Source organism: Parasteatoda tepidariorum, chromosome 9, assembly GCF_043381705.1.
Source record: "Parasteatoda tepidariorum isolate YZ-2023 chromosome 9, CAS_Ptep_4.0, whole genome shotgun sequence".
Classification (NCBI taxonomy): Eukaryota; Metazoa; Arthropoda; class Arachnida; order Araneae; family Theridiidae; genus Parasteatoda; species Parasteatoda tepidariorum.
The window spans coordinates 39,064,638-39,077,458 of NC_092212.1; the positions used below are offsets into that span (position 1 = coordinate 39,064,638).

Sequence of the window (12,821 nt, forward strand, 5' to 3'; positions counted from 1 at the left end):
AAAAAAAAAAAAAAAAATGAACGAGTTTAATAGAATATTGTAAAATAAAGTGTTTTATTTTGTTGTGTATATATGTGAATAGCTGTATAAATTTTTCTTATGAAAATTAACCCTAATCTAAATCGAAATTTTAAATTTTTGTTTCTGCAGTGTATGCAACTGCTTTTCGACAAGTGTTCATTTGGAGGCGAAAGGGAACGACAATCATCCTCAAACTTGACCAGAAGAGTTCCTGACTCTGTAAGCCAAAATCGTACAAAAAATTCAATCTGGACAGAACTTTATTTTACTCTTATTTTAATAACAGCCCTCTGCTTGTGGATGTCTCAAAAGTTCCATCCTGCTCTCTTTAGTGGCATTGGTCTTATTTTTTGGATCATTGCTTTATTTGTGGTAAGCATTGAAAAAATCTACTGAATTGTTGAATGTTAATTGAAAATTGTATTGCCTTCTATACTTTTCAATGTGCCAGAAAAATTGGCAAAGTCTTCATTTTTTTAAAGAAATTTCAGTGGTTTCTTAATTGCTTACGTGCATATGCATTAGTTTTATATAGAATCCCTGAATTAGAGAGGTCGACTTATCACCCATTTCGGAGCAAAAGCTTTTCCTTTAATAATGAAGAGCTACAAGATTTGGCAACTTATCGCCACAAACAACGTTAACCTCAATTATAAGATAATCAGTAAAGAAAAGCGTGCATCGATTAATATTGTTTTTCGGAAGCATTTTTTTATGCTTATACAAATTTATTCTAAATTTTATTACCGGTTAAAAGTCTTAAATAAAAAAAATGTGTATGTGCTACATGCCAATTGCATCAATCTTTTCTATAAATGATTTCAAAGTAAATTTGGAATTAAATTTTAAATTTCTGTTAGATCTGGGTTTTTCCAAATTTTTTTTTTTCCAGATTTAAAAAAAACAAAACATATTTTTGTCTGAAATATTTTTAAGCATGTTTTTACAATCGAAATAATTAAATTTATTATGCAATATACTAAATGTAAATGTCTACAATCATGAGAAATAATAAATTTTGCTTCAAAATCAAGAATTAATTTGAAATTGAGACATTAAATTTTCTTTAAAACATAAAAGGACAAAACAAATTAAGATTTTTAGCCATTATTATTATATAAATAGAATTAATATTATAAATAGTAACTAGAGTTTTATGGGGAGGGAAAGAAAGCGACGCATGATAAGTTTTTAAATAATTTATTTGAATAAACATCTTATTTCAGATCACATTTTCATAATATTTATTCAAGTTAATGATACATAAATAAGGAATACAATTTTAAAAAAATATATCTATATTTTACAATATTTATTACTAGACAGAAATAGCTTTTTTTTACACATTTTTGGTTTTTTAATAATAAAAAAATTTAAAAACTAAGCAAATGGAGAGGAATCAGTAAATTTATACTTGGATTAGATTTAAGCGTATCTAAAATTGATCCAGGTTTTGAACAGCCTATTCCTTTCAGTCTTTTTTCAGGAATTGGGACCACTGAAAATTGTTGGAATAGCATCAGGTCTTAATTTATTGTTTCAATTTATTTCTAATTGAGATTCTTCAAAATGATCCTGCAAAAATATTTAGAACACTTTTTTTTATTTTCAAACTTAAATTAAATCACATTAAAAAATTTAGTGTTTGCAATTTTTGAACATGCTTACGCAAAATTTTCTAACACAGAAACTAATTATTTCAGCAATTTGACACAAAAATTTCAAAGAAAAAATAACACTGATAGATCCAGAAATAAATTAAAGATCGCAAATTAAATAGATTTTTTATGATAAATGTAAACAAATCGTTTGAACTTTAGGCGATATATTACCATAAATAACTAAACAAATAACTTAAATGAGCCATTATTAAGAAAAGAACTACTTGATCTTTGTGAAATAAAAAGTAATACAATAAAAAGCAGGTAAATATTTGATTTTAACAAAAAGAAATGCTTGAAACTTGAACAGAACTTGGCGATCAATTAATAAATTTGTCGAATACTGTTTCAGCCAATCTCTTGCCTTTATTTATAGATTTTATTGCACATAAACACTTAAAATTGTTAATAAAATCAATAAATGTTGTTTAAAAGTCATATTTTTAATAAATATATACTTAATAAATGCAATTTTCAATGTAAATTCCTATATTTATACATGATATATGATACATAGTTAAAACTGCACAATTCAAGTAACACTGAAAGTTATTTACTTATTTTTTTTAAAAAAAAATGGACGAAAACAAGCATTCAAAAACAAATTCTATCAACTTAATATCGTTTATATGCTAAATATACAAGTAAATAAGTCTAATAAATTATAAATAAATAAGTATTTACCTCACATAAGCGAGCTCCACTTCCAGGTTGCCAGGAACTTGTCTGTTCCAACATGGCGGATAGTATAGCTCCATAGTATAGTTCATATATATATAGTATAGTATATAGATACTATATATAGTATATATATAGGGCGGATAGTATAGTTCATCTCTCATAGTATAGGAGCCTTAGTTTTATTAAGTAAGATAGATTATTGTTGTATGGTATGAAAACATACATGAAATATAACTTTAAAAATTAATTTATTTATTACGTTTCCTTAAATAATAAAACTTAAATACATAGTTTTTTAAAAAATTTTGAAAAACATTTTTTTAATACAAATTAAAATGATTTTTTCTTTCAGTATTTGCATTTATGCTGGAATGATAGAAAAAAGAAGACTTCTAGTGCTGACAAAATAAAGAATGAAAATTTTGAAACTTACCGGAAAGCTCGTGCAGGAAAACGGATAAAAGTTACATTATATCTTTTTGGGGCTGAAACTTTAGTGGGTTTTATTTTATTAATTACCATCAACACGGAAGAGCCTAGGAACGAACTTTTAAACTGTTTTCTTGCTCTTTGTCAATGGATCTCTGTAATAATTATGGTAAGCATTGTTAGCAAAAAATCAGTAAACATGTTACAGGTTAATTGAAAATTGAATTGATTCGTCGATTTTGTGATTTTGTAATGTGCCTTGAAAATGGGGACAGTATTTTCAGATTTGTCTGATACATTTCAGGCTCATTGCAATCAACTAATCAGAAAATGAAAAAAGAATTACTCAGGCTATATTTGTTTTAGTTTAATGCAAACTGCCTGATCCATCAATTGAATAAATCAGGTTAATAAAACATTTAGTGATGAATTTTCTGATTAGCTCAATTGTGTAGGGATCACTTTAACGTTGAAAAGAAAATGCTTGTGACCATTGCAATTATCCTGGCATGTTGCAAAATTGAGATTGCAGTTGGAAAAGAGCCAGATAATTCAATCAGATGCTATACTTTTAACACGTTGAGCGCCGGGTCAGCCATCGGTGGCTGACACTGGACTTCCTATTTAGGCCGCGTCGACCACTGGTAGCTGACACTGAAATTACATTTAGGCCGCGTCAATCACCGGTGGCTGACACTTAAATTACATTTAGGCCACGTCAACCACCGGTGACTGACACTGAAATTACGTTTAGGCTTCGTCAACCACCGGTGGCTGACACTGAAATTTTATTTAGGCTGCGTCTGCCACCCCTTCCTGACCCTGACCTTTTACATAGGCAGCGAAAAATAACTGGGTGACAGCGTATAACATGATATAGAACTATAAAATTTACACTCTTTTACGGAATTGCAGACAATTTAATCAAAATTTACTTAATTATTGTGATTCTTGGTTTAATAAATTCAATTTAGTAGATTTTTATCCACCACTATGTATAAACAATTCGTAGGCATATATAATTCACCACTTTTTTCACATTTGTCATGCTAAACCTTTTATATACTAGCAAAATCTGTCTATATTTGCAAATTTAGTTCGTAGTTATTTACCGTGTGACCTGACGAGCAAGCCATGTAAAATTAGAGTGGCATTCAACGTGTTAAGGACCTTTATGTTTGTTAATATTATTATAAATTTTATTATCATTTTATTTTTAAATTTTCTCATTTTGACATTGTGTGCCAGACACTGATTAATTTTACTTTTGTGGATAACCTACTGGGAATTTTTATGATTGACAAAAAATTGTTATAAATGATAGACAATGGGTGAAAAATTGTGCTTGATCTAATTTTTTAATTAATTATTTACTTTTTCAATTAGATCTGTTTTGATATCAAATCAGTGTTTTTGCTTGATCATCGCAGTTCAGCTTTTGTATTTAGTCTTTGCGTTACCTTCACGGGAAGTTAACAAAGCCTTTTTTTTTAGCTACTACTCTCTATTTTAAAGAAATTGGTTTATATTTCGTCACATTTTATTTTCTTAGTTTATAGTTCCTTAAATCAGCTCATTTGTTAGATTACAGTTTCAAAGACAATAGTTTTTAGTCTAAGGCGCTGAAAGTTTACTAGACTGAAGGATCTATAATTAAGAAAAATTGTTTTGTGAAAATTAACCTGATAAAATAATATTTCAAGAAAAAATTTAAAAAGTTTTCTATCATTATTTATTTAATAAATTTTTTTTCTTATGGAAATATAGAAAAAAAAATTTTTTTTTAATTTTTTGTTAAAAAAATTTAATTGTGTTAAGAAAAAAATATGAATTAAGGATTTAATTCACCATAAAAAATAATTATCCTGTTTTGAGTTCCAAAAATAGAATTTTTTTTACGTTTTTAAAAAAAAGATTTTAGTTGAAGAAAAATACTGTTCTAGAATTGTATACTACAAATGTAATGCGAAAACAAGAAAAACAAAATGCGGAAGCAAGATTCACAAAACAACTTTTCTTAATAATGGATAATTCAGTATATTAAACTTTCAGAGCCTAAGACTTAAAAATAATTTCTTCGAAACTGCAATCAACAAATGAACTGATTTAATGAAATATGAACTAAGAAGATAGTATTTGACGAAACATAAACTAATTTCTTCAAAATAGAACGTAATAGGTAGAAAAGTTTTATTAACCTCCATTGTAGATCACGTAATGGCTAAATACCGAAACTGAACTGCGATGATGAATAAACACCAAGCAAAAACACTGATTTGATATCAAAGCAAATCTGAAAATAAAGACTTCTTCTCCTAAAGAAACGTAGTGAATGGAATCCCACTTTCGAGAAAAATTCCTTGGTGACACTAAAATAAATTAGAACTTATTAGGTTATGCAACGTTAAACATTGAATAAAATGCCTCGAATTGATAAGAAGAATACTTACTTCGTCAGCTTTTCGTTTCAATCCTGCCATTTTCAAACTTATAAAAGGCACACAGGAAAAATCAAAGTTGCTTCTGATGATTGCTGGGAATGCCCTTTATAAGTTTGAAAATGGTAGACTGGAAAAATCAAAGTTGCTTCTGATGATAGCTAGGAATGCCTTTTATAAGTTTGAAAATGGTAGACTGGAAAAATCAAAGTTGCTTCTGATGATTGCTGGGAATGCCTTTTATAAGTTTGAAAATGGTAGACTGGAAAAATCAAAGTTGCTTCTGATGATTGCTGGGAATGAGTTGTATCTCGGCATTTGGCGCGAACTGCCAATGGTCATGATATAGGTAGTCATACAATTAGAACAGGTAATAAATTGAATAGAGAAAATAGAAGAAAATCTCCTTTGTCAAGAAAGGAATTACATAAAATATAGCATATAATGACAAGCACAATAGTTAGTTGTAAAATAATATATATATATATATATATATATATTTATAACATCGCTAATAATAGTAATCATAAAATAATTTGCAAATATATGCAAGAAGATTAATAATACTAAAACGAATATTCATTTATTTACAGGGGTAAGTACAAATTAGGTTTGCCTCTGTAACATGGTGACCCGGCCGTCCCGTGCCAGGTTGCTTTTCATTAAAGATTTTAAGCAGAGCTATGGCTCGCCTGGATCGGACCCTGCGAAAAGGTTGCTCCTTCGCAAGGTCTACCACAGTTCTGGCGTAAATACTGCGTGTGTTGTGTTGTTAAGATGGATACTGTAGGATCACTGTCTGTATTACTTAGAGATCAGGCAATCTGATGTTAGGAAGGCTGTTAGTAGATTGAAGCTAGCATTGTCACTAATAATATTGATGTTGAAAATCTTTTTTGAAATTTGACGTAAGGCAGTCTTTTGCTTCTTTACAGAATTTAGTATTGAGTTTAGTCATGTCGTAAATGATGTCCTCAATCTTTAGGTCTTTTTTCTGATGATTTCAGTGAGATCTTCGATTTTTATACGATAGATTTACTACACAGAATGTATTGCATTAAAAACTTATTCCTGATTGGTTCAAAATACATGATGTCACTGGATATTCTTTCCTGGTTGGTTAGATGATGATCATTACACCTCTAGCGGTATACTTGGAAAATAGAACACCTCTAACGACGAAAAGCAAATTACCGTGATGCAGGATTGATCTTGTTTTATCTTGTTAATCATGAGAAGTCACTAAAAAAAAGTCAGTGGATAACGAGCAATATAAATGTTTTTCCTGGCATATCTTAAGTCAGTGACTTCTACATAGTGGATTTATAAAAAAATTCTATATCTCATTAAAAAAACATAATTAATTAAAAAATATCTAAATTAAATAATTTAATATAAATAATTTTAAAAAAAAATAGCATAAAAAGAATAAAATTTAAAGCAGAAAAATAAACCTTTTCTCCAAAACAGATGAAATTTCAAAATCTGATCACACCTTCTCCTAGTTGATAAATCCTGAGGACTCCTGATAAGATGAGAACACTGAAAAACCTCTCTGTTATAGTTCAGCTTGTAGGATCATCTTGGATCCCAGGCACAGGAGCCCCCTTATTCCCCTCCTGAGACGTAACCCCCTCTGCAGAGGATCAAAATTATAATAGCATTTCTTCGGATCATCCTCAGGGATGTTTCCCATACAGTCACCAGTTGTCTATTGTGTAGCTCTACTGCGACGTAAATAAACTACAACTTATAAGTCATTTAAGTCTATTTACTTTTGCAAGATACATTAGCCAGCTTGTGTGCTGAATTAAGGCTTAGAAACCTTTGTCGAGTAGATGAATTGACAACATAATACAGAGAAATATAGCATGGATTTATCCAGGGTAACAGCGGATGCGAGCCCGTTACCTACATGCTATTCACAGCCTTTTGTGGTTAATACCACTCGATCAAGGAAGCCTGTGTAAATTATAATGTATTTCAAAACCCTTGCCACTAAGAAGGAAAAATTCAACCTTTTCTTTGTGGTTTTGGAACTCTGGAACTGTTTTTACTGTTCCTTTCGGATTGCTTCAACTTAAATTCGAAAAGAATATATTTTAATAAAATAATTATGAAATAAAAAAATTTAGAGTGTTTTATTGAAAATTTCCTTTTTAAAACAAATTAAAATTACTCAATTTTTTTTCAGGTTCTGGGCATGTATGAGCTGTTTGGTCCAACTGGTGATACTATTAACGTAAATCTTGAAACTGGAAGGAAAGTTGGTGAAATAAATTATCAGTCTGTACCGGAGAAGTGCAATTGTAATTCTGATGATATAAATGATCAAAAACCTGAAACTGAACAGGAAACTAGTGAAACAAATGATAAAAATTCTGTATCTCTCCAGGATGAAAGTGTTGCTGATAGAACAAATGACGGAAAGCCTGACCAGAAGGTTACTGATGCTGATGAAACAAATGATCGGAATCCTATACCTGATCAGAATGATCCTGATGCTGGTAATATAAATTATCAAAAACCCGAAAGCGACCAGGAAACTAATGAAGCAAGTGATCAAAATTCTGTATTTGTCCAAAATGAAAATGATGCTGATAGAACAAATGAGGAAAAACTTGACCAGAACGTTTCTGATGCTGGTGAAGCAAATTATCAGAATCCCATACCTAACCAGAATGATCCTGATGCTGGCGAAACGAAAGAAAAAATCTCCGAATCTGTCCAGAAAATTTCGTATGTGGTTGAAACTAATGATCAAGATTCTGTACCTAACCAAAACGACTCGAGTGTTGCTGCAGATAATGACCAGAATACATCCGGATCATATTTTCTAAGCTGGTTTTAGTAGCTTAAAACTTTGAAACTTTAACTTATGACCAGAATGCATCTGGCTCATATTTTCTAAGCTGGTTTTGGTAGCTTAAAACTTTGAAAACTTTATTTTGGAACTTCTACGTAACTAAAATTCGGACTAGTAAAATCCAAGAAATAAGTTGATGGAAATATTACTCCAAAAACAGCGGGGGCTGATCATCTCAAAGAAGCTACTAATGAAGATATATATAAATTCGCGATCTGTTAAAGTGTGCCAAAAAAAGCGGACTCACCTAAATAACTTTTGAACTAATGATCGGATCTTCACGTTCTAGGTTTCAATCTTAATGCTTCGACCTCAAATATGCTAATTAATTTGGTAAAACGATATTTTAAGTTACGAAGACATGAAAAACGTACTTTCTCTGAGTAAACATACCTTTTTTCCGAAGGATTTAAATATCTGAACCCCAAAATATAAAGGGTTGCAGTAACCTAGAAAATAGGGTTCCCATCGTTTGATTAAGAGAGCTCCCCAAAGTTTGAACCCATTAATGTTAGTTTTATTTTTTGAGAATTTCGCCCTATCTCCAGAACTTTTCTCAATGGATTGAAACATTTTTGCACACAATTATAAAATTCGTTTATCCGAAGATAAATAAACTTTAGTTAATATTTATTATTTTATTTAATAATAGTCGAAAGAAATTTAAATTATGAAGTGTAAAATTTTTTGCATTATTTTAAAGTAGGTAATTTTTCATGGCAAATTGAAAGATTTGGGCGAAATCGGTCGAATAGTTCTTGAGAAATCAAATTTTGAAAAAGTTGAATCTGTAGCAGAAATTCGATTTCTCAAGAACAATTCTACCGTTTTCGCTTAAATTTTGTATTTCGCGATGTAAAACTACTTAAAATGATGTAGAAAAAAGGAATGTGATGTGATGTAATGAAATTATGCAAAAATATACCATACAATTCAACAATTTTTCAACTATTATTAAATAAAATAATAAAAGAAAAGCAATAAACATTTACTGAAACTAATTTCTTACATGAAATTTTCTATGGATAAACAAATTTTATAATCATGTGCAAAGCGTTTTTCAATTACTTTAAAAGGTTTTCGAGAAGTAGCGAAGTACGCAAAAAATAAAATTAACGTTATGAGGTTCAAACTTAGAATTGCTCTCCTGACCAAGCTTGGGGGAGCATATCTCTTTGCTTGAGGAAACTCCCCATTTTGAGGATCAAAAATCTGAATCCGTTGAAAAAAAAGGCATTTTTATTCTGAGAAAATTCCTTTTTTTGTCTGATTTCATAACTTAAAATATCGTCTGCACTAATTAATTTTCACATTTGATGTCACCCCTCCCGAACTATTAAGATTGAGTCCTAGAACGAGACGATCCGATCAATAAATCAAAAATTACTCTGAAAAGTCCGTTTTTTTTTCAGCACTGCACGAAGAATTTTCACTGCACAAACGAATTCAAAAATTTCAACTATGCATTTTGTACTTCAATAAAAAAAAAATTAAATCATATGTATGCGTTTCTTTTCGCAATTTAAATTTGATTTGATTAATTATCAAATAAATTACAGCTATGTTTTTCTTCATTGTTTATACTTTTATAAAGTAACTAAATGGTTAAAAAGGACTAGTTATGCTACATTAATTCTTTTAGGATTTTATTCTATTTTAAAATCGGAGTTGAACAGCCGGCCTAATTTTGTTTTAAGAACTATCGATGCTCAATCCCGGCATCTTTGAAACTCCAACCCAAAAGACAATGGAACTGCAGTCTACTTTGGAATAAACTTGCCTTCGTGAAGGTAGATCATTTTTGATGGAACTAATCAGCATTTCAAAAAGCAAGAAAACCTCCAACGGTTATTGCAATGGCAAAGAGATAGTAGAATTCTTATAAGATTTTAAAAAAAATGATCATTGCAGTTCAACTTTACTTAGAGGATTCCTGCAATTATGTTAGACTCTTTTGATTTAGTAATTCATGCTTTTCTAATGTATTGAATACATAGAAATAATTTTTCTACAAGAACTTTTTATTGGTTTAAAAATTATAAGTATGCATAGCAGTTAAATTTTGTGAGGCACACAATAACTAACTAGACCACAGCAGAAGAAAAAACAATGAAAAAAACAAGTATATCTTTTATTTATTAAAATATATTTTATCAAAAAGAAAATTTAAAACAATTGTAATATATATTTTGTATTTAGTCTTTGCGTTACCTTCACGGGAAGTTAACAAAGCCTTTTTTTTTAGCTACTACTCTCTATTTTAAAGAAATTGGTTTATNTTCTTAATAAAAATCAGAAATACTGGAAATGGAGAAACAATGCCCCCTAGGTTCGCAAACTCTGAGTTTATACCTACTAATGAGTACGTACGCGTACAAATACGAGAGTACCATGTTGAAACAACCCTTCCTAGAAGACTAAAAGCCTTCGCACGGGTTACAATAAACAAGAAATTCGATCCTTTATATATATATATACTAGAAGGCTCTGCCTTCTGCTCGCTACCTCTCGTCAACCCCCGATAATTGCTATGCAATTACATTTTTGTTCGCTTCGCGAACAAACTTAAAGTCGTTTTCTTGGAGATAGGCTGGCAATTTTTCTGCACCAACATCACGTAGAGAGAATGTGATAGGATTGTAAAATGTCAGAGGTGCTTATTATCAACATTAACTTAGATAAAGCAATTTTGTTTAACAACAACAATATTATAAACTTAACAACATTATAAACTTATATAACAATATTATAAACTTATTGCAAACAATATTATAAACTTATATAAAGCGAGGAAGCAATATCATTTTACACATTACTATAGGGCATTAGCCGGAGATTAATCTCAGTATCCGAAGCACGCGTGGCAGAGCCCAACTCAAATCATTGTTGATCTTATAGGAGGCCGGACGCTCCTTATACGGTGCTTCCTCTCGCCCCCCCTTCCCCAGTAATTTAAATTTTAAACTAAAAGCAATTAAATCCTGATGAAAAAAAACTTTAAAATATGGCAAACAAATTAAAACATGTAATATTAATAAGTTGATGCTAAGTAATATTTCAAAAGCAAATAGCATTGCAAGCAATTGCCCAATTAACTTCAATACTGTTAACTGCCAAAATATTTCAGTTTCAATCAGACGAAAAGCAAATTTAAAAACATATGTAACTGAAATTCCATAAATTAAGTTAAGCAATTTAATTTTTTTGTCATGCTGAATACTAATAAAAAAACAAATATAAAATGAAATAATTATGTTATCAATGATCAATAAACATTTTTTTCGGAATTGTTATTAAAGAATAAGGTGAAAACAATAAAATCTAATTAATTATCATATTTGTGGTCACCCCCTCGAACCATTAAGATTGAGCCCTAGAACGTGAAACTCCGATTATTAGTTCAAAAGTTATCTAGGTTGTTCTTTTTTCCTTCATTTTTTTTTCCTTTGGCGCATTGCACATCTGTACTTTTATGAAATGTTCTGCAAAAGAATTTTGATTGAGATAAAAAATTATTTTAGCATTTGAATACGTTTTTTCTCATATAATAATATCATAAACAGGATATTTCTTTTTTTAAAAAAAATTATACATGGCTTCGTACCTGTCTTTGTGTTAAGTAAGAAATAAAATAGTGAAAAAATTGAAATCACTCGAAAAGAATCTTTGTGAAAGAATTCAGATTTTGTCACTTAAGAGAATTGATACCTGATGGGTTTGGCTTCCTCGAAATGGAATGGAAAGAACAGTTGCTAACGTAAACAAATGCCACGTTTCACTTGCAGGGATCCCATTATTCCTGCTTTCGTAAGCATTTTTTTATGATTTAAAAATTTTAAGAATGCACAGCAGTTGATTTTTGCGAGGTACACAATAATTCAAAGCTTTTATCTAACTAGAAAGTAGCAGAAATAAGACAATGTAAAACCTAAATATATGTTTTATTTACTAAAACGTATGTCATTAAAAAAAATTAAAACTATTGTAAAAGAAGGGCGTAAGAGCTCAGCAATATAAAGCTAGTCAATTACCATGCCTTGCTTCAGACTCATCTAGCCAACTATCACATTTCTGTTTCAGCTGTTGTTTTGCAATAATATCTATAGCACCTTCCAAGTATTACTAGGAGGGAGGTTAAAATTCTGGAGTATAGTCAGATTGACATATGCTGCAACGCTACGATTTTCTTTCCAATAATTTTGAAGCATACCAAGATAGCACATCTGGTTCCAGTCTGGAGAGAGCAATACGTAATTATGCATTGCAATTATAACTCTGGTTCTTGCTGGTCCAATGCATCTATTCCATAACTACAAAAAAGATAGTTTTAGAAAACATATAGTGCAAGTTTATAAAATTGAACTGGAAATGGAGAAACAATGCCCCCTAGGTTCGCAAACTCTGAGTTTATACCTACTAATGAGTACGTACGCGTACAAATACGAGAGTACCATGTTGAAACAACCCTTCCTAGAAGACTAAAAGCCTTCGCACGGGTTACAATAAACAAGAAATTCGATCCTTTACTAGTAATTTTAAGGCATTTCTCTTATTATCATTATTATTACACTGCGCAGTTTATGAGTTATTTCTTGGGTGACCCTCACTGCGTAGTTTATGTATGCCTTCCTTACAAAGGACTTATCTCTTAAATTTGAGAAAGAAATCACAACTTTTGGACTCCTACACTTCCCAGTGGGAAAATATATAATATATATACATATA

The 12,821-nt window shown here is 30.2% G+C and overlaps 1 protein-coding gene across 2 annotated transcripts in view; it reads left to right on the forward strand.

The window, feature by feature from the left end:
• LOC107449037 (uncharacterized) overlaps positions 1 to 9,596 on the forward strand; it is a 27,003-nt gene extending 17,407 nt beyond the window's left edge. For both annotated transcript variants that reach the window (XM_043055736.2, XM_043055737.2), the window contains 3 exons: positions 151 to 393; positions 2,716 to 2,961; positions 7,425 to 9,596. In XM_043055736.2, the coding sequence (XP_042911670.1) occupies positions 151 to 393; positions 2,716 to 2,961; positions 7,425 to 8,081 (1,146 nt within the window). In that variant the 3' untranslated portion in view covers positions 8,082 to 9,596. The remainder of the gene's footprint in view (positions 1 to 150; positions 394 to 2,715; positions 2,962 to 7,424) is intronic.
• The last annotated feature ends 3,225 nt before the right edge of the window (positions 9,597 to 12,821 follow it).